The 22693-nt window shown below is 41.4% G+C and overlaps 1 protein-coding gene across 4 annotated transcripts; it reads left to right on the forward strand.

Moving 5' to 3' along the window:
* Positions 1-276: 276 nt before the first annotated feature.
* Positions 277-21497, forward strand: PTGR1 (prostaglandin reductase 1). Of its 4 annotated transcripts, none has more exons than XM_004372167.2 (10): positions 277-363; positions 1742-1857; positions 4752-4797; positions 5709-5765; positions 6778-6945; positions 10389-10506; positions 11149-11304; positions 14496-14604; positions 19580-19698; positions 20718-21497. In XM_004372167.2, the coding sequence occupies exons 2-10, from the start codon at positions 1752-1754 to the stop codon at positions 20826-20828; spliced, it is 990 nt and encodes a 329-aa protein (XP_004372224.1). In that variant the 5' UTR covers positions 277-363; positions 1742-1751; the 3' UTR covers positions 20829-21497. The 4 variants fall into 4 exon arrangements, with proteins under 4 accessions (XP_004372224.1, XP_023583163.1, XP_023583162.1 ...); XM_023727394.1 differs by lacking the exon at positions 277-363 and adding an exon at positions 398-520; XM_023727395.1 differs by lacking the exons at positions 19580-19698; positions 20718-21497 and having other exon boundaries at positions 14496-14699.
* The last annotated feature ends 1196 nt before the right edge of the window (positions 21498-22693 follow it).

Below are 22693 nucleotides of genomic sequence, written 5' to 3' on the forward strand. Positions count from 1 at the left end.
CGATGCGGGCTTTTACTATTGGAAGCACACCCCCTCCTCACACACACAACCCCCACACCCAGACATTCCTCGAACCCTGAGTTCCCTGCCTGTGACCCTCTCGCGGCCCAGACTCCCGTACTTCCGGGAGTAGCTCCGCAATGGTGAAGCCTCATCCCCTCCCGAAACAGGCCTTAAATTCCGGCCCCTGAGAGCTGCGGCGCAGTCCAGCCAGCTTCCGTAGCTAGTGGAACCAGCCCCGCCCCCCCGCTTTTTTTAACCCTGCTGAATATGTATAGACTCTTATTACGGAACGTTTGCACGTAGCTGTCCTCGTTGTGCTGAATCATCTGGCCTCTGTCTTGCATTTGGACCTGGAAGGAAGTAAATTGCGCGAGATCGGAGAAGGGTGGATGCTGGAGGGAAGGGCGCGGGCTGGCGGCATTTCGGGTGCACCCCATAGCTGCCTGCACCTGGGGAGGGGGCTAGTCAAGGAATTTGCGGGACTGCAAAACTGGGAAAGTGTGGAAGGAGGAGAAAGGTAGGGTCGGCCTTCGGGGAAGTATAGTTAAGGGGTACCGGAGTGGGGCTGGAAGAGGAGGGTGGGAGCCAGTACCGCACCAGGTCCCTTCCTCTGGGCGGGAGGTCTCCCTGGACCAAGTCGGCCTTTGTGGCCCTGCCCTTGCCAAGGGGCCTTCTGGACTTGGGGCGAGTTAAAGAATTCGCAGCGGTTGCCATTTTGGTAAAAGGGACAAGAAGGAGCAGCCAGGCTGCAGATCGGACCGCCTCGATAGCTCCACTTGCAGTGAGGAAGTGTCCCCGCCAGGCGACAGGCGTCCCTTATTCCCAGCACTTGTTTGCAGCGGATTCACTCGCAGGGAAGCCTCGCTCGCGGGGAAGTCTGATCGAAGCAGGATGTTCAGGGCAGTCTTAATCATCTTCTCTGGGTCTTATGTGGCGGAGAGTTTGTTGTTAGTAGCCTTCAGTGGATTCCGACCCATGGCAAGTCCAAGCGTGCAGAGTAGAACTGCTTCTTAGGGTTTTCAAGGCTTTCGGAAGCAGATCGCCAGTCCTCTCTTCCAGGCTTGTCTTCTGAGGCCCCTCTGGATGGGTTCCCACTGCCAACTTTTGGGCTAGTCTAGAGTTTAACGCTTTGCGCCACCCAGTGACTCTAGATGGCAAGTTCAAACCCCAGCAAACAAATGCTTGATTTCTAGTTGGAGCCAAAGAAAGATCACACCTGAAAATAGGACGGAGCAACGGAGACCCCTCTTCCCCCCGCTCCCCGTGGTTTTCAGGTGTTCGTGAGAATATTTGCCTTAGAATGCGTTGCTCCGTCATCTAAAAAGATGGACGTGAGCTTCTATTCTATTCTTAATATTTGTAACTGTTTCTTAGGATTTGCTTCATGTGAGGTGAGAAACTAGAAATATTTACATGCCCGGCAGCACTCTGTTCAGTGTCCCCAGAGAAATGTTAGGGGTGGCTGGGAAGAATTTGTGTTGCTTGCCTTGGAGATTTAGCTAAGCCTCAGTTTCCTCATCTTGTACATTGGCAAACATAATAATGCCTATCTTATAGGGAAGTTATGCGGATAAAATGAGATGATATGCTTAGCACAGCACCAGATACACAGTAAATACTAAATACTAGATAAATGTGATTGATGCTAAATGATAATGATGAGGAATATTATGAGTGGACCCCTGCGTAAGAAGTCAGTCACTTCATGGCAGTTGACTACATGTTTACTGTGTTCTAGGAGCTTCAGGATGGTACATGCTAAGAGCTGGACCCTGAAGAAGCATTTTGAAGGTTACCCTACTAACAGTAACTTTGAGTTGAAGATAACTGAGCTCCCACCCTTAAAAAATGGAGGTAAGTCATACTTATAAGATTTCAGAATTGGAAGAGTGTTGTTATGGATTGAATTATGTCTCCCAAAAATATGTGTTGTAAATCCTAATCTCTATGCCTCTGATTATAACCCATTTGGGAATGGGTTGTCTTTGTTATGTTAATGAGGCAGGATTAGAGTAAATGTATTTTGAGTCAATCTCTTTCAAGATATAAAAGAGATTTTACAAGCCAGCAGAGTAGAGATGCGGTAAGAAAGATGTCAAGACACATGGCAATCTCCAGGGAACCAGGAAGCAGAAGCTGAAGAGACAAGGACCTTCCTCCAGAGCAGACGGAAGAGAAAGCCTTCCTCTAGTGCTGGCGCTCTGAATGTGGACTTCTAGCCTCGTGAACTGTGAGAAAAAAATTTCTGCTTGTGAAAGCTTTCCACTTGTGGTATTTCTGTTATAGCAGCACTAGATAACTAAGACAAGTGTGTATCAGTCTTTGTTGCATAACAAACTATCCCAAAACTTAGTGACTTACAATCATTTATTAGTTCACAATTCTATGGGTTGGCAGTTTAGGCTAGGCTAAGCTGGGCAGTTCTTCTGTAAATCTCATCTGGGCTAGATGGTTGATTAGGATGGGCTTTCCTCATATGTCTGCTGGTTAGCAGACTTTCTGGTGAGATGCATGCCCCAGTTCTCCTCTATGAGTCTTTCTGGCAGGATAGTTTGAGCTTGTTTTCATAGTGGTCTTATGGATCTAGTGCAGTGGGAGTTGGCAAGCTCCAGTATGCAAGCACTTTCCAAGCCTCTACTTGAGTCGTGTTTGCTAATATCCCATTGGTCAAAGCAATCACATGGCCAAGCCCAGATTCAAGGTGTGGAGAAATAGATTTCTTGACAGGAGTGGCAAGGAAGCCAGCATATAGGGGTGGGAGGTATTTGTGGCCATTTTGCAATCTACCACAGAGACCTTTTCAAGGTTCTCTGTATGTCACGTTGGAGGATCCCTCTGCTTTCCTTGATAATTGAAACACAAGCTTGAGTGCATTACTTTTCATGACTTTGCCCAGACCATAAGGAGGATGTCATCTCTGTCCTGGTGAGCCCAATGATGATAGCAGGGTAAGCAATGCCCAGCAGCTGTGTGCAAAGAGCTCAGACTGTCCCTGTGAGCAGACAAAGAAGGAAAAACTCTCATCCTTCACTGAGAAGTCTCCCATGCACTTGGGGGAAGTGGAGGGACAAGACAAACCTAAAGAAATCGAAGGGAGAGAAATGGCATATACCCCATGACATACTTGGGGATTGGCTTTGTAGAATAGACTGTAAGAAGTTTCTACAGGTAGGTAACCTTTTAAGAAAAGAGAATGCAATCTAGTAACATGGTAAAGTTGTCACTCCTATCTAAGTGATTGTAAAAATGGCTTGGTGGAGGCATCTGACCTCCTCTAACTTCACAAGGAGGAAGGAGAATCAAGATCAATAGCCCAAGGCTGATTCCTATGAGGTGGAGGTCAGATGTACCTTTACCGATTCTTTACCATCCATCTTTACCAATTCTGACACCATCCGTCCCTCCCATGGCACTCTCTACTTCTCTGCTGATTCAATAATTCATTGCAGTGGCCACATAGAACTCACAGACAGTACTCATGATTATGGGGTTTATTAGGGAAGTAACAGATTACAATTCAGGTTCAGGAACGACTCAGGATACAGTTCTTCCATCAGGACAGCCTCTTCTCCATCGTGCCTGCAGACAGGGCTCTCTCTGGCCCGTCAGCCTCAGCCCTGCTCTGGCAAGTGTTACAAAGCTCTTTTAGCTCTGCTTATAAGTGCCCCGAGGCACCCCACTTGCCAGTAAACCTCAGCCCAAACACACTCAGTTCTAGCTCTGTGGGTCAGCAAGCCTAGCTCCACCAGGTGCCTGGAGCCACCCTGCTCCACCAGCAAGCCTCCTGCCCAAAGTCGCTCAGCTTTCTCACTCCTTGGGCCAGAGTGCCTCCTGCAGGTCTCTTGGTTCTGCTGCCGCTGCTTCTTTGCCACAACTTCATCTTCAATGTTAACAGCTCGCTGTCTCTCTCTCAGTCTCCTGGTTCCAGGAGCTTCTCAGCACAGGGATCCCAGGTCCAAAAGATGCACTCCACTCCTGGTTCTTCTTCCTTGGTAGTGGTGAGATCCTCTCCTCCCACCTCTGTGATGACTCATTTTAAGCCAAGGGGGATGGGGGATGACAAAACTGACCTTTGTTAGGGCTCCATAGACCTTATTTGCATGTTCCCACCCCCACATGGGTGCCATGAGCTTTATTTGCATTATTAGCAAGCTATCCAACTCCCTTGGTGGGCCACAATTACCTTATTTGTATAGTCCCACCCAATCACTTGGGTGGGAGTTACAAGACCATGACAAGAAAGGCCATATAAAAGTGATCCATCGCAGGGCAGTCATGATGGCCAGGAATGGGATGTGAAATTTCAGAGAATGTGTGCATGAGGTCACTCCAGCAAAATGCATATTCTTTACTGATAATTGAGGTTGGTAATGAAGCCCTATGTGAGCACTGTAGTGTAGTGGTTACAAGTGTAGCCTTGGACAATTTACTTACCCTAAGCTTAAATTCTTCATTGATAAAAATGGAAATAATAATTGAGCCTATCTTGTAAGGTTGCTGAGAACATCAAATGAAATAATTCATGTAAAGTATGGAGTAAATGATGAATAAATAGGATTATTATTGTTGTTATTATTAACTAGGCTGGACCAAAAGAGAGAGACTTTCACGTCTCTTAAATAGAATGCCAGCCTTTAGATGAGAGGCCAACCCTGAACCAGAAAAGCTATGTTTATTTAGAATGCCAAACACAATAAAGGCATCAGGCCTTGAGTTTCTAATTGACTGTGGAATGCTTTCGTTTGTAGAGGTCCTGCTTGAAGCTTTGTTCCTTACCGTGGACCCTTATATGAGGTATTATTTTCCACCTAAAAATTCTTATGCTCTGTGTTGGACCCTAATTTGAAGTAGTTCATGTTTTAAAACATCCAACTGATTCAAAACACTGTGACTTTTTCCTCCTTTTTTCCCCCCAGTTTATCATTATCAGGCAAAGGTTTGAGAAGCTTGATGAAGGATTACCCTAGTCCTGTTATTTTACAACAATCTCCTGTCTGCTATGCACAATTTGCCTTTTACTGCTCACCAGAATTGCTCCCAGAAAAATTAAAAAAGAAATCAAAGTCCAGTTTGTCCATTTCACTACTGGCAAATAATTTGTATAGAGGCAGATATTAAGACTAAAATCAGATTCTCTTGCCTTCCATTTACCTGTCTTGAGTTGACTCAAACTTGTGCGCTAAATTAGCAAACAAATGAGGGAAGGGAAGGAATGAAAGCCTTCATGGGCCACCTACCTCCTTAGTAATTTTTTGCTTTGGTAAATAATTATAGCCATTGTTCATTTCAGTAATTTTTTCATAACTGATTAATAAAGATTCAAATCTGAAGTGAAAACTATGGTTTAAAAATGTTAACTAGCATCCCTTTTTGTGTTGCTAGCATTTTGAGTAACAAGCAGTATTGGTGCCTGGGGTATATATTAAAAGTCATTGGTGGAGACTCATCCACAATTGAACATAATGGTAAGATATCATGTTCATTTCACAGAACATTACTATCAGAGTGTCTCTTTGGGGTCACAGAGCAGAACTACTACCTCTAACAGCTTTCCCCCTACATCTCACCTAGTTGTACTGCTCTCTTGTATCCAAGTTTGATCTCTACACACACTCCCCCAGTGGTTTTTCATTTGACTTGAAACTCAAGACAGTTTTCCCCAGGTGCTATTATGTATTAAGAATGGAATTTCTTTTTTTTTTCAGAGTAGTAGCCAAAAGATTGAAGGAGGGTGACACGATGATGGGGCAACAAGTTGCCAGGTAGTTATTTCTGTTTGTTCTAATGCTTGGAAAACATATCTCCTCCTGACCGGCCTGCTGGGCCCTGTCTGTATCCATTGTTCCAAAAATTTCTTCAGCTTGCTTGCTTCTCTCACTGTTTGATCTTGGAAGCACCCTGGAAATCCTCACCCTTCCTGACTAATTGGGAGGGAGCGAAGGATGTGAAGTGGTCATCATTTCAGTCTCACTTTGCTATCCTTACTTTTACTAAAAAGTGGTACTCATCCAGTTCATGATTATTATAAAAATTCAAATAAAAAATTGTCTTAAAAACTGAAAGTTTCTCCATCGTTTGAAGCTTTAGAGTTTAGAGGCTTAGAGGGAAGCAGAAAGCCAGGAGAGGTCAGTATCTTGAAAACTAAAGAGGTAAGAGTCTTGAATGAGCAACAGTGTTAAATAGAGTAGAAAGGTAAAATCATATGATTGAAGAATGGCCCCTGGATTTTGCAATCAGGAGGCTGTAATGTTAGTGGAGTGGTGGTTGAAGGCAGAATGCAGTGGGTTTTCAAGCAAATGGGAAGTGAGGAAGTTTGGCTGTAAAAGAAGAAGAGAGAGAGGGAATGTAGGGAAATGGTGGGGTTATAAAATGGTAGAGTTGAGCGTATTTAGATGTTGAGGGAAAGGGACAATAGAGAGGAAAATGTTAAAGGCTGAGGAGAGAGGAGGGCTAAGAGATGGAGGGTGGCCTCTGAAGAACGGAAAAGGCTGGTGTCCAGAGCACCTTGAGTCAGAGAACAGATGCCTCTTGTTCAGAAAGAAGTGGATGAAAACAGGGACAGATGCTGAACCAGCTGAGAGAGTTCCTCTCTGATGGCCCCTATTTCTTCTCAAGGAGGAGAAGAGGCCAATGGCTAAGAATTAAAATGTCAAAATGTGTATTTAATTCTGGAATATCAACCCCAGTGCCCTTTTGTGAACACTGACCACCCAGCATCCTGACTTCCTTGAAAGGGAAGAGGATTCACATGTCTTAATGTCCTTTATTCTTCAGAGTTGTGGAAAGTAAAAACTCAGCCTTACCAACAGGAACTATCGTAGTGGCTTTTTCAGGCTGGACAACACACTCCATTTCTGATGGGAAAGAACTGGAAAAGCTGCCTACAGAGTGGCCAGACACATTACCGCTGTCTCTGGCTTTGGGGACAGTTGGCATGACAGGGTGAGTTTCATGGATATATTTTGTTTGTTTGAATGCCTAACACTAAGTTTCCAAAATGATTTGTCCAGGAAGAGACTTGAGACATTATAGGCTCAGGAGCTGACTGAAGTAGATAGTGGAACTAGGAAGGGAAGAAGGGTGGGCTAGAGTTAGCTTTGGGACTGAAGGAAAAAGAGGGAAAATCAAGTGAGAGACCCTTAAGCACAAAGAGAAAGCAACAGTGAGAAGCAGCATGGGGTACGACCCCTCCTGAGCAGCCAGTAAGTGGTAATATGAAGAAACCATCCCCTGCCGTCCCTGGGAGGCTCTTGGCTTCACTCATCTCTGCTTCCAGAGTTTAAAAAGAGAAAGGGAATTCAATCTACCTTGGCCTTTGTGAACTCTCTCCTTCCTCATTTTTTCCTTATAGACATCTAAGTTTTTGCAATCTAAAGAGAAATGAAATTTATGATAAACAATTAAGATGATCACAAGTATGGTTGTATAGTCACTGAACTTGGTATAGATTTAAAATACTCAAACTTCTCTTGGCCTTGTCCCTCAGGAAAACTCCCAGTCCATTCTTCCTGTCCCCATTCTTCAGTCCTCAAGTGAACTTTGGACATCAAGATTCCTTTTGTGTCCTGGAGAAGCAAGGTCATTGCCTTTTGGAGTCCCTAAAACTTTTCTAACCCAGAATTCATTCAGTTCCTTCCTTTTTCTAAGCTGTGTGATCTTTCTCTTCCTTCCTTCTTCCCACCTTCTCTCTTCCTTTTTTACTTTTTAAAAGACTTTCAAAGAATGAAATGGAAATATATACCTTCAAACAGCCTTGAACAAAATCACTCCCATACATTCCAAGCTTATATTTCACTTAGTCTCCTCAGAATTGCCAATTAGAAATTAGAAGATATTGATACCTTCTTACATTCAATTAGTGGATGCTAAACAGAATCATAACACTTCCTGATCTTCCCTGCCTCCCCTATACCCTCCCCTGGTGAGAGTTTTTCCTCCTACCTTGTTATCCTTCTCTTGGAACTGTGAGCCAGGTGTAGAAGAATAGGGTAAAGGTAGACAGGAGGAAACCTAGAGTAAGTCTCTCTTGACTTAGCTGGGGAGAAAGTAATTTGTAAAATACTAAGGTATCTTGATCCCTGAGACGTAAGATAATTTATCCATTCATGTATACTTTTTTATTCACCTGTTCCCAAGCTCCTAAGGAGTACAGTTTTACTCCAGAAAATCAACTTTGTACCAGTGGTTCTCAATAATTGAGGGGGAGGAGTTATACCAGGCCTGTTTCTAGCCTCCTCCAGCCACATACCACCTATTCTTTGAGAATTTCTGCCATTATGAGCCACATGCCAATGGGATGGGTCAATCCTTCAAGAATGGTGGGATCTCTGTTAAAGACTGTAAAGAAGTTGAATTTTGAAACTTGGGGTGTCTTTCAGTTGTCCAAGCTCCACAGATGTAATGCTCCCCCAAAGTATTACATCATTTCCTTCAACAGGACCCCTCCCTTTTCTCAATTAAATTGGAAGAGTTCATGTGTATTGATCTCCAATCTGTTGATTCTATCAAGTTCCCTTAGTCCAAAGTGCACCTTTAATTTTTCCTCTAAGATTTCTTTACCGTTGGTTTCTCCATCTTATCTTCATTGTATTTTTAAAAGGGTTGATGTTTGGGAAGGGCTTTAGATCGATATGTCTTATGTCTGGAAATACCTAGAAGGTAGATTGGGAGTGCTGGTTGTGGTGACACAATCAGAAGATGTAGACTCTGCCTCTCTTTTGGGGTTAGGCTAACTTGCCCAGCAAACTCTGGCATCAGCATTCATTAAGACAGTGGTTCTCAGGTGCTAGCATTAATAATAATCATCTGGAGTCACATTAAAATGCAGATTTCCAGGTCCCAGTATTTCTGAATTAGTGAGTATCTTAGTTATGCTACTATAACAGAAATACCACAAGTGGGTGGCTTTAACAAACAAATTTATTTTCTCACTGTTTAAGAGGCTAGACGTCTGAATTCAGGGTGCCGGCTCTAGGGGAAGGCATTCTTTTTCTCTGTTGGCTCTAAGTGCAGGTCCTTGTCTCTTTTCAGCATCTTTAGGCCTAACCTTCCTTGGCTCTTTGGTGATCTTCATGTGGCATGTCATCCATCTTCCCCCAACTGTGCTTTGCTTCCTTGTTTAATCTGCTCCTTCTGTATTTCAAAAGAGATTGACTCAAGACACACCCTACACTGAATTTGTCTGAAAATTTTAAAGTGACTTAACAATCACTATAATGGCCAACTCAGACTCAGGGATGCAAAAATATAACTTAAAAAAATTTCTACCACTGAATTTCATTTCTGTCTCAAGCCTGCGTTTTGGCGGTGTAGTAAAAGAAAAACCTGGTAAAGTCAGTAATTTCTCACGTCATTTCAGGCTTAAAACTCAGGAGTTCCCCTTTCTTCTCTCTAGGGTTGATACAAAGCATCAAGGGCTAACACAAGGGTAGTGTTAGTAAAGAGAGGACAACAACTTCTTAACCTTGATCTATATGGTGCTTATATGCTGGTCTTCTTTCTGCTCAGAGTGTAACTTTTCCCATTGAGTCAATCACATCCCTTTCCAAGCTGGCAATCCACTGAGGTGTCATGGTGTCTTCACCCATCCCCATCGGTACTGTCTGTGCTGAATTCTTGCAGGTGCAGTAGTTTTTGCAAGCTAACTTCAATGTCGCACTTGGGGTGATATGGGAAACTTTCAGAAGTTCTTCTATACCACCACGGAAAACTCTAGGTGCTCTCTCTGACTCTTCCATGCCTAGGTATATCATACCATACTGTATGGTTAGGGCACCATGATGACATGAAGCTTTCTCCGTGGAACTCATATCTCCCTAGGACTTAACTGGAAATGAGGCACAGACCCTCTATTCTTGGATCCCCAAAGTTTAAAGGAAATCTGTCTTCCTTCTCCTCTGGGACTTGGCCTGTGGATGGATGAGATGCAGCCCCCTTCGAGCTAACTCTTCAGTCTTCCCTAGTTCATATCTTCTTTATTGCTATCTCAGGTATGGAAGGAGGAGATGGACTAATAGTGGCTCCTCATAGTCATTTCCTATATTGTCTGTCTTTTACCTGGACCCATGGAACTTGGCTGCTAAGAAGGCCTTCCAACCAAAAATCAGTTGCTGTCAAGCGAATTCCAATTCGCAGCGACCCAATGTGTGCCAGCATAGAACTGTGCTCCACAGGGTTTTTAATGGCTGATTTTTGGAAGCAGATAGCCAGGCCTTTCTTCCGAGGCACCCCTGGGTAGACTGTAACCACCATTTTTTTTTTTTTTAGCAGCAAAACACGTTAGTCATTTGCACCACCCAGGGACTCCCGAGAAGGCTTTCAGGATATATATATAAATGAATTAATGGGGAAAGAAAAAAAATCCATATGTCCTTTTTTTCCCTCAGCCTAACGGCCTACTTTGGCCTACTTGATATCTGTGGTGTGAAGGGTGGAGAAACAGTGATGGTTAACGCAGCAGCAGGAGCAGTGGGCTCTGTTGTTGGGCAGATAGCTAAACTCAAGGTAAGCAGTTTCCTCCAATAACAAACATTTACTCAAGATTCACAATGTGTGCTGGGAAGGCAACAGTGAACAGAGCAGACCTTCCCTGGCCTGAGAGTGGATCCTATTTGCAGTTGAAAATTTGGAATGATTGAGAAATAGGGGGAAAATGATGTAGCAAAGATGACCTGTGTATTGTTATTTGATAACCATGCAGGTATCAAGTCAGGAATGGCCTCTATCTAGAGTAGTGGGTTTGTAAGCTGTAACTATTTTCGTAATTTTTACTGAACATTCTCTTTCTCCAACTTTATCTCCTTTCTTCATGATTGCCCCCAGCAATACAGAATCAAGGAATCAAATGAATAGGTTCTCCAATCAGCAGGTTGAAACAGACTGCAAACCAAATAAACATAGAAGTAATCTGTTGGGTAGACAGAGCCATGCTGAAGTTATGGTTGGGTTATAGGCTGGCTCAGGGTCTAATTTCACTTATGGGGCTATTGGCCCCTGACAGTATTCCTCATATATGTGAATCAGCACCTAAGAGTATGTTTTTGGGGAATTGACCATACTAGACTAGGAGGTGGAGCTGGTCCATGCTTATGGCTTATAAATGGTTTCCATTCCTTCTTCCTCCCTCCTCCCCCCACCCCCATTTAGGGCTGCAAAGTGGTTGGAGCAGCAGGGTCTGATGACAAGGTTGCCTACCTTAAAAAAGTAGGATTTGATGTTGCCTTTAATTATAAGACAGTAGAGTCTTTGGAAGAAACTTTAAAAAAAGCCTCTCCTGATGGTTATGATTGCTATTTTGATAATGTAAGTACCAACTGGACTTAATATCTGGTTTATTAACAAAGTACTATACAATGGAATATACTTAAGGAGTTTCCATCTAAAATTTAGGAAAGAATATATGCCTTTTTTTTCCTAACAGCTTTATTGAGATATAATTCATATACCGTATATTTCACATATTTAAAGTATATAATCCAATGGTTTTCAGTATATTCACAGAGTTGTATAACCATCCCCACAATCAATTTAAAACATTTTCATCATTACAAAAAGAAACCCTGTACCCATTATCAGTAACTCCCCATTTTCCCCCATGTGGTCTTCTGTGACTGACTTCTTTCACTTAGAATGTTTTCAACATTCATCCATGTTGTACCATGTATCGGTACCTGATTCCATTTTATGGCCAAATAACATTCCATTGTATGGGTATACCCCATTTTATTTATCCATTTACCAGTTGATGGGCATTTGAGTTGTTAACACGTTTTGGCTATTATGTATAATGCTGCTGTGAATATTTGTTTGCAAGTTTTTGTGTGGACTTACGTTTTTATTTCTACTGGGTATACATCTATGAGTGGGATTGCTGGGCCATGTGATAATTCCATGTTTAACATTTTGAGGAACTGACAAAGTGGCTACACTATTTTACATTTCCACCAGCAATGTATCAGGGTTCCAATTTCTCCAAATCCTCATGAACACTTATTTCTATCAGTCTTTTTTTATTATAGCCATCCTAGTGGGTTTGAAGTGGTGTTTCATTGTGGTTCTGATTTGCATTTCCCTAATGACTAATGATATTGAGCATCTTTTCATGCTATCATTGGCCATTTGCATATCTTCTTTGGAGAAATGTCTGTTCAAATTCTTTGCCCATTTTTCAATTGGTTTATTTGTTGAGTTGTAAGAGTTCTTTATATATCCTGGATACAAGTCTCTCATCAGACATATAATTTGCAAATATGTTCTCTTATTCTATGAGTTATTTTTTTACTGTCTTGATAGTGTCCTTTGAAACATAGAAGTTTTTAATTTTTTGTTGTTGTTTTTGTGGTACTTTAAGTGAAAGTTTACAATTCAAGTTAGTCTCTCATACAAAAATTTATACATATATTGTTATGTGACCCTAATTGCTCTCCCTATACTGTGACAGCACTTTCTTCCTTTCCATCCCTGATTTCCCGTGTCCATTCAACCAGCTCCTGACCCTCTCTGCCTTCTCATCTCACCTCCAGCCAGGAGCTTCCCATTTAGTTTCATGTATCTACCTGAGCTAAGAAGCACACTCTTCACGAGTATCATTTTATGTCCCATAGTCCAGTCGAATCTTTGACTGAAGATTTGGCCTTGGGAATGGTTTTAGTCGTGGGTTGACAGAGAGTCCGGGGGCTATGCTTTCTGGGGTTCCTCCAGTCTCAGACCAACCATTAAGTCTGGTCTTTTTACTAGAATTTGAGTTCTGCACTCCACTTTTCTCTTGCTCCAACAGGGACCCTCTGTTGTGTTTCCTGTCAGGGCAGTCATTGGCGGTAGCCAGGCACCATCTACTTCTTCTGGTCTCAGGCTGATGAAATCTCTGGTTTATGTGGCTCTTTCTGTCTCTTGGGCTAATGCTTTCCTTGTGACTTTGGTGTTCTTCATTCTTCTTTACTCTAGGTGGGTTGGGACCACTTGATGCATCTTAGATGGCTGCTCGCTAGCTTTTAAGACCTCAGACGTCACTTACCAAAGTAGGATGCAGAACATTTTCTTAATAAACTTTGTTATGCCAATTGACCTAGATGTCCCCTGAAACCATGGTCCCCAGACCTCCACCCCTGCTACTCTGTCCCTCGAAGTGTTTGGTTGTATTCAGGAAACTTCTTAGCTTTGGTTTAGTCCAGTTCTGCTGACTTCCCCTGTAGTGTGTGCTGTCCTTCCCTTCACCTAAGATAATTTCTGTCTGCTATCTAGCTAGAGAATACCCCCTTCCTCCCTCTCCACCCTTGTAACCATCAAAGAATGTTTTCTTCTGTGTTTAAACCTTTTCTTGAGTTTTTATAATAGTGGTCTTATCTAATATTTGTGCTTTTGTGACTGACTAAATTCACTCAGCATAATGCCTTCTAGATTCCTCCGCGTTATGTTTCATGGATTCATTGATGTTCTTTATCATTGTGTAGTATTCCATTGTGTGAATATACCATAATTTGTTTATCCATTCATCCTTTGATGAACACCTAGGTTGTTTCCATCTTTTTGCTGTCGTGAACAGTGCTGCAGTGAACATGGGTGTGCATATATTTATTCATGTGATGGTTCTTATTTCTCTAGGACATATTCCAAGGAGTGGGATTGTTGCATGGTATGGTACTTCTATTACTAGCTTTTTAAGGAAGCGCCAAATCGATTTCTAAAGTGGTTGTACCATTTTACCTTCCCACCAACGGTATATAAGGAAACACAAAAGTTTTTAATTTTGACAAAGTCTGATAAATCTATTTTTTCTTTTGTTTCTTGGGTTCTAGTGTCATGTCTTAGAAGGCTTTGTTTTACACAAGGTCATGAAGATTTACTCTTATGTTTTCTTCCAAGATTCTTACAGTTTTCTTTTAAGAGTTTTATCGTTTTATAGCTCTTACATTTAGGTCTGTGATCCACTTTGAATTAATTTTTGTGTATGGTGTAAGGAAGGGGTCCAATTTCATTCTTTTCTGTGTGGATATTCAGTTGTTCTGCACCATTTGTTTAAAAGATTGTTCTTTCCCTATTGAATTATTTTGGCACCCTTGTCAAAAATCAATTGACCATAAATATAAGGGTTTATCTCTGGACTCTCAACTCTTTTCTATTGACCTATATTCTTTGGAGTAAGTTTTGAAATCAGGAAATATGAGTCTCCAACTTTGTTCTTCATATGCCTTTTGAATATTTTTCTATACTTTTAGATTATGGGGTAATGAGATTATTGGACTGATCAAAGAACCCCAGTATATAATAAAGTATAATTTATAAGTCATTGAAGGTATGTTGTTAGAGTTAAGTGGAAATGCCCAGGTTCTAATGCTTTTTTTCTGACTACAATTTTCTTAACTATTGTGCTAATTAAATCAGTTTCTTGCTGCTCAAACAGGTATTATGAAACGAAGATTGTGACTTAATGGTTCCTCAAATCTTCTAGTGTTTAGATTATTTAAGTTTTTATTTGTTTTTTTGTTCCTGTTTAGGTAGGTGGAGAGTTTTCAAACACTGTTATCTGCCAGATGAAGAAATTTGGAAAAATTGCTATTTGTGGGGCCATGTCTACATATAACAGTACTGGTCCACCTCCCCCAGGTAATGAGCTCATATACATGATCACAGATGTAGGAAATCTGGACAAGGAGAAGATTCACAGATATGGTATAGGCCAGTGACTATCAAAATATTAGAAAGATTAAAATTAATTTTCATATGACATATTTCTAAGACAACAATGAACTTTGTCACTGACCATACAGATAAATAAGAAAACTGCTAATGATGATGTTGCAAAAAAATATTATATAAAATTTAATATATTTTGTATTAAATCAGATTATATTAAATTTTAATGTAGAGAAATAACAGTATCTAAAAATATGGAAGAAAAACTTATAGTTATTAAAAGTTTTAGTTTTTTACCTATCGTTTTCCGGAAGGTTATAAAAAGATAGCCATTCAGAAACTGAACACCTTGGTCTGGCTGGTAGAATATTAGGGTTTGTCGGAATATTTGGGATATTGCTGGAGGTGTGAGGATGGGTAGTGGGTAGCTTGATACGGGTAAAGGGAAGGGTAGGCTGCCATGTCCTTTAGTCTTGGTCTTTAGTCTTGTGCTTCCTAGAGCAGCAGGATACCCTGGCCTCATCAAACTGGTGGTTTCCACCAAGACGGAAAAGAACATGCATTTCCTCTCCATTCCTTTATTGTCCTTTGTTTGATTGCTTCAGTGGACATTTGGCTCTCCTGTGTCCCCAGTGCCCTACATTCCTCACTTCTCTACTCTCTTATGATGAGACTATCCCTTCCCTCCTCCACACACACAGAGGTCAAAGGCAATAGCAGTAGGGAACAACATTCATTAAATCCCAATCCTCTGAGAGATGTTGTATAGCAAAACCAAACCCGTTGCTGTCCGGTCTGATTCTGACTCATAACGATCCTATAGGACAGAGTAGAAGTGCCCCATAGGGTTTCCAAGGAGCGGCTGGTGGATTTGAACTGCTGACCTTTTGGTTAGCAGCTGAGCTTTTAACCACTGTGTCACCAAGACGCCCTCTCATTTTACAGAAGGGGAGATTAAAAAGGCCTAGAGAAGACCAAAGATTTCTTAAATCCTATTAGGGAGGACTCAAAACAAACACAGGTATTCTGAACTCCTGATACAGAATCCTTTTCTGCTACAAAAATTTTGTGCTGTTGGTGAGATTACAGATGTATCTATGGCCCCCAAAAGGAGAAATAATAACAAAAAAGAATCTTATCAGACTACAGTCAGGGTCTAGGCAACATAATGTGGAAATTATTGAACAATATCATTAATATCACACACAAGTAAAATTTTGCTGAAAATTATTCAAAAGCGGTTGCAGCAGTACATTGACAGGAAATGGCCAGAAATTCAAGCTGGATTCAGAAGATGACATGGAACGAGGGATATCATTGCTGATGTCAGATGAATCACAGCTGAAAGCAGAGAATACCAGAAAGATGTTTACCTGTGTTTTATTGATTATGCAAAGGCATTCAACTGTGAATCATAACAAATTATAGATAACATCGCGAAGAATGAGAAATCCAGAACACTTAATTGTGCTCACGAGAAACCTGTATTTAGATCAAGAGGCAGTCGTTCAAACAGAACAAGGGGATATTGCGTGGTTTAAAGTCAAGAAAGGTGTGCATCAGGGATGTATCTTTCACCGTACTTATTCAATCTGTATGCTGAGCAAATAATCCAAGAAGCTGGATTATATGAAGAGAACGAGGTATCAGGATTGGAGGAAGACTCATTAACAACCTGCAATATGCAGATGATACAACTGTGCTTGCTGAAAGTGAAGAGGACTTGAAGCACTTAGTGATGAAGACCAAAGACCACATCCTTCAGTAAGAATTATACATCAACATAAAGACAACAAAAATCCTCACAACTGGACCCATAAGCAACATCATGGTAAATGGAGAAAAAGATCGAAGTTGTCAAGGATTTCATTTTACTAGGATCCGCAGTCAACGCCCATGAAAGCAGCAGTCAAGAAATCAAATGATGCATTGCATTGGGCAAATCTGCTGCAAAAGATCTCTTTAAAGTGTTAAAAAGCAAAGATGTCACTTTAAGGACTAAGGGGTGCCTGAGCCGAGCCATGGTGTTTTCAATCACCTCATATGCATGTGAAAGCTGGACAATGAATATGGAAGACCAAAGAAGAATTGATGCCTTTGAATTATGGTGTTGCATAAGAATATTGAATATACCATGGACTGCCAGAAGAACAAACAAATCTGTCTTGGAAGTACAGCCAGAATGCTCATTAGAAGCAAGGATGGCAAGACTTCATCTCACGTACCTTGGACATGTTATCAGGAGGGACCAGGAGAAGGACATCATGCTTGATAAAGTAGAAGGCCAGTGAAAAAGAAGTAGACCCTCAATGAGATGGATTGACCCAGTGGCTCCAACAATGGGCTCAAGCATAACAACGGTTGTGAGGATGGCACAAGACCGGGCAGTGTTTTGTTCTGTTGTACACAGGGTCACTATGAGTCAGAACAAACTCGATGACACCCAACAACAACAGGCAACCATAAAGAAATTGGATATTCATTCTGTGATGGGCTTTGACTCATGGAAATGAAACCTTACAGCCCTGGTAGTTACCACCACCACAAGTGCACTGAGACAAGTGCAAAGGGGCTTGAGTGTAAAGAGCTGAGAAAGAGCAACTGGTAGACCCTCTGCTGTGTTGTGAGAAATCAGATACCACCTTTCCCAGAGGAAAATTCGAGTTTCACTTGGCAATTCTATTGTTAGGGACTTTTTCCCCCTATATTTTTCTGGTTGATGCTAAGCTAGAATCTTGTCTGCCTGTCAAATGAGCAAGCTCCAGGATGCATTTTCTTAACCATAGTCCAATTAGCTACAACCAAATATTTTAGATACGGCACCTTGATCTAATCTTTTAGCAATTAGTTTTTGGAAATTCAGCTGCTTAGATAGTTCTTTGATAGATCACCTGGACTTGTCCTTTCTATTTTAATCAGATGGGGTTCTGCCCGATGTCTGATATCCAGACATTCATATTTCAATGTTAGGATAGCTCAGAGACAGGTAATTATTTACCTGAACTTTAATGCCACATTTACTTTTTTTGCCCTCAGTAAGGAAACCAACATTCCCATCAGGATGGGTAAGTTCAGAAACAGTACTTCACCCTCTTCCATGTCAAGGAAATGAGGATTCCAATCCTTAAGTCATAAAAAAAGGTGGCTGGGGTGGGTCTCTGAAGAAGCACTCTTTGTGCAAGACTCGTCTAGCATTTGGATGTGTCACTATTGTATGTCAATCTCCTGTCTCACTTGTCTTTCCTGGGCATGTAGCGGTTTTGGTTCAAGAAAAAGCTCCATTTTTATGACTGCTGATGTTATTTTCTTCCACATAGTGAGTGAGAACTTTAGGTTTGAGTGATACCAGTTATTAAGAACACTGGGGATTAGATTCTGCTACTCATCTTGCCTCTTTTGGCTCTGATATTCTTTAACCTGACTTCCTGGAACTTAATAGGATTATGCTGAGGTATTCCCTCAGTTTCTGGTCATGTATGATCCTGGGGAAAATAAGCCAGGCAACCAATACAACCTTTTGTCTCTCACACAGGAGTACCTTCTTTATAGGTACAGTGACTCAGTAGTAACCTTGTGTGTTTTCTAGGCCAGTAGTTCTCAAAGTGTAGCCCCAGAACCAACTACACCACCATTTCCTGGGAACTTGTTAGAAATTCAAATTCTTAGGCCTCACCTCACATCCATTAGATCAGAAATTGGGAGGGGGCCCAGCAATCTGCTTTCACAAACCCTTCAGATGATTCTGATACATGCTAAAGTTTGAGACCCACTTTTCAGGCTAACTCTTGGTGTTCTGAAATGGTGAGGGCAGGGGTAAGTGGAGGAGTTCCTGAGCCTCTTGATGTATTCTTTCTTCCTGACTCTTGCATCTCCTTTAAGAAGAAAATGGGTTTATGCCACAGAATGACTCTATTAAGCCATAAGGCAGAACATGCTAACTATCGGGAATATCAGGTATTCCTTCTTAAGTATTGCAGAAAATTTTTCATGTTAGCTTCACCTCGTTCTGTTCCATAGAACTGTTTGGGAAGCTTTTGGTGGGCGGCAGGTGAGGGAGGAGCATTCCCTGCCTCCCTGGCCTATGCAAGGACTCAGAGTATATATTAGTTTCCTATCACTGTTGTAACAAATTACCACAAATTTGGTGGCTTAAAAGCAGGGCTTCAAACTGGTTTTTTTTTTATGTCAGAATCTACAGTTTAACAAGATCCCCAGGTGATTCTTAATGTATAAATAAGAATTTATTATTAAATTTAAAAAAAAAAAACTTATTTATACATTAAGAATCACCTGGGGATCTTGTTAAACTGTAGATTCTGATTCAGTATATCTGGGGTAGAAATACAAATTTTCAGCAGAGGGTGAAACCAGAACAAACTGGTCTGAAGCCCTGCTTAAAATAATACAAATTTATTGTCTTATAATTCTGGAGGTCAAAAGTCTAAAATGGAAAAAAAAAAAAAAATCTAAAATGGGTTTGCAGGGCTGCGTTCCTTCTGAAGGATCTAGAGGAAAATCCATTTCTTTGCCTTTTTCAGATTCTAGAGGCCGCGTGCATTCCTTGGCACAAGGCCCCTTCCTTCATCTTCAAAGCCAGCAGCATAGGATCCTCAAGTATTTCTCTCTCTGACCTCTTCTGCCATCACTACATCTCCTGCTCTAACTTTCTTGCCTCCCTCTTTCCCTTACAAGAATTCTTGTAATTACACTGTATTACCAGTATTCACAGGTACTGGAGATTAGGATGTGGACATCTTTGGGTGGGGGCATTATTCTGCCTGCCACAGAGTGCATGCTGATTAGTCGGCAACCCCATAGATCAGGAAGGAGTGGAGGAAATTAAAGGGGAAGTACTAGGAGAACAGTGATGGTAAATTGTGCTGCCTGTTTTTACCACATCCACTTCCCTGGACTCTGTGGCCCAAATGTGCCCTCCTCTTCACAGGCCCACCCCCAGAAATCATCATCTTTCTGGAACTCCGCATGGAAGGGTTCATCGTCACCCGCTGGCAAGGGGATGTCCGCCAGAAGGCTCTGAAAGACTTGCTGAAATGGGTCTCAGAGGTAAGGGGCTCTGGGACCAACTCCTCCAATTGTACATGTGATCCCATTCTTTTGCCACTCAAGACTCATCCTACCAATTATTCCCTCTTTCTGCTGCATTATCAGTTTTCTGCTATCAGGTCATTACTTTTAGAATTCAAACACTCTTCTTCTGTCTTAAAAAGGAAAAACAAAACAAAACCAACGAACAAAAAAAACCCTCTCTAGATCTCATTTCCACTCCAAATACAGGTCTACTTCACTGCTTTCCCTTTTGTAACAAAATTCCTAGAAGAGTTTTCTATACCCGCTGTCTGCTATTCCTCTCTTTCCATTTTTTCTTGAGCCCGCTTATCAGACTTTTGTCCTGCTGCTACTCCACCAAAATTGTTTTTGCCAAGGCTGCTGATGTTCCTCACGTTGCAAAATCCAATGGTCATTTCTCAGCATCATTTAACAATGGGCAGTACTTGACAGAGGTGATCACTCCTTCCTTAGTACACTTTCTTTCCTTGGCTTCTAGGACAACACTCTTGGTTTTCTTTCTACCTGACTGGTCCTTCTCAGACTCCTTTGCTGTTTTTTCCTTCTCTCCTGATATTAGAGTGCCGCAGTATATGGTCATTGGACCTCTCTTCTTCTCTATCCACACTCTGTCCCTTAATTAGCTCATCCAGGCTCATGTCTTTAAATATCATCAATGTGCTGATGGCTCCCAACTTTCTATCTCCAGCCTAGACTACTTTCCTGAATTCTAGACTTGTATATCCAGCAGCTTACTCAACAGCTGCACTTAGATGCCTAATACACATCTCAGACTTAACATGTCAAACACAGAATGTTTTGATCTTTCTGTGAAATACACTGTGTATGTATATCTTGCCACAAAATTGACTGTGAAGTTAATGGAGGGTAGGGCCTCCAGCTTATGTTTTCAAATCTTGCATGATGTACCTGATAAATGTTTGTTGCTAGCATAAGAAGGATGTATCATTTGGAATATGAAATTAACCTGTTATATTTGTTGTTGTTTGGTGCAGGGTAAAATCCAATACCATGAACACATCAAAGAAGGATTTGAAAACATGCCAGCTGCATTTATGGGAATGCTGAAAGGAGAAAATTTGGGGAAAACAATAGTGAAAGCATGAAAAAGGACACGTGGAATCTAGAGATCATTTGGATGATTACTTAATTTGTGTTTTTCACCATTTAGTAAAAATGTTTATTGCGTTAATTATCTAAGAAATAGCAACTGTAATGAGTTTGACCTACAAAATAAATTTAAGTATAAACGGTGTATTATTAGCAACAGGGAATGCAATTTCAGTGAACAAAAACCAGTCACTTGACTGCCTCTACAGATCCTTCTGCATTATGGTAGAAAATAATGGCTCTGAAGTCTGAAAGATTTACTGCCTCTGTGACCTTGAATTTCTGCTTTTTCATCTGTAAAGTGAGGATAATAACGTCTGCTTCATAGACATATTATACACTTATTTAACACATCAGCGTAATGCCTGGCATATATTAGGTACTTGATAAATGCTAGCTACCTCGCTGCAGAAATCAGTGAATTTGAAGTCATAAGATTACTACCCCTATTGCTCATGATTATACCAGAAAAAAATAATCATTGCTAGTGTACAAGAGGTCCCAGGGCCAGCCCACACTGATCCTTTGCAGGTGAATCAAATAATATGACAGACCAAGAAAGGAATCTACTGTTCACAACAGCTAGAAAAAATACACAGGAATATTAATAGCTTATAAAAATTGTGCAAAATGTATACAACAAAAGCTTAAAACATTACTGAGAATACCAAAGAAAAACATAGAAAGGTATCATGTTCTGGGACAGGAAGATTCAATGTCATAATGATGTCAGTTCTGTTGGTCAATTGTGCCAACAACAGGAGGGGGTTAAAGAAATTGTAGTATAATAATGAAAAAAATATGTGTGTGTGTGTACAATTGATCGTCATTATTTTCGGGTTCCTTATTTGTGAATTCATCTGCTCACTAAAATTTATTTGTAACCCCAAAATTAGTATTTGCAGTACTTTTCCCATCATTCACAGAGTGGTGAAAAAGTTGAGTTGCCTGAGGCCAAGGTTCCTGACAGGTTGAACAAGACTGGTTTGGTACTCACTAATACAGGTTCTGGTGCCTCAGTGGTTAAGAGCTCAGATGCTAACCAAACGGTTGGCAGTTCAAATCCACCAGCTGCTCCTTGGAAACCCTATGGGGCGGTTCTACTGTGTACTTATAGGGTTGCTATGAATCAGAATTGACTCCATGGCAATGTTTTTTTTTTTTTTTTTGTTAATACAGGTTCTCAGTGACTTTACAGAATATACCAGTTGCTGTCCAGTGGACCCTGACTCATGGTTACCCCATGTGTGTCAGAATAGAACTGTGCTCCATAGGGTTTTCAATGGTTGATTTTTTTGAACTCTGAACCCTGTGAACAAATTACAAATTAAAAAAAATAAAAAAAAAACCAACAAATCAAAAACAAAACTTTCTTGCCCTTTCATGTCCTCTTCCCTTACCAAACTATTCAATCCTAAATGTATTAGATGGTACAGAGCAAGGTAAATTTGTGCTGGGGTTCAGGGTGGAGGAGCCTCTGTGACCCAGAGCAGGTTGAGGAGGTCATGCATATAGGCTGACTGCCCAGGATGGGGAGTCAAAGCCCAAAGTTGTTTGTGTGCGTGGAGGGTATTGCAGCTCAGCGCAGGGAGTTGGAGCTTGAGCAGAATGAGGAAGGCATCTGAGTCATAAGAGGGCTACCCAACATGGTGTCAATGCTGAAGAGTACAGAAGGCATGCACACAGGTGAGGGGTTGAGGCTGGGGAAAAGCATGGCCTGACAAAGGGTATCAGGGTCCAAGCAGGGTGAGGAGGGTGTTTGAATAGGACAGCTGCCTGGTGTAAGGAATCAAAGTCCAAACAGTGAGGAAGGTACCATGTATGGGGGGAGCCCAGCATGGTGTTTAAGAGCCCAAGGAGG

This window comes from Trichechus manatus, unplaced genomic scaffold (genome assembly GCF_000243295.1).
Source record: "Trichechus manatus latirostris isolate Lorelei unplaced genomic scaffold, TriManLat1.0 scaffold00016, whole genome shotgun sequence".
Lineage (NCBI taxonomy): Eukaryota > Metazoa > Chordata > Mammalia > Sirenia > Trichechidae > Trichechus > Trichechus manatus.

Coding starts and splice junctions, on each gene's coding strand:
- PTGR1 (XM_004372167.2), top strand. CDS start 1,752: ATGGTACATGCTAAGAGCTGGACCCTGAAGAAGCATTTTGAAGGTTAC. Junction 4,798..5,708: donor ACCGTGGACCCTTATATGAG/GTATTATTTTCC, acceptor TTTTTTTTTCAG/AGTAGTAGCCAAAAGATTGA. Junction 6,946..10,388: donor GGGACAGTTGGCATGACAGG/GTGAGTTTCATG, acceptor TTTTTCCCTCAG/CCTAACGGCCTACTTTGGCC.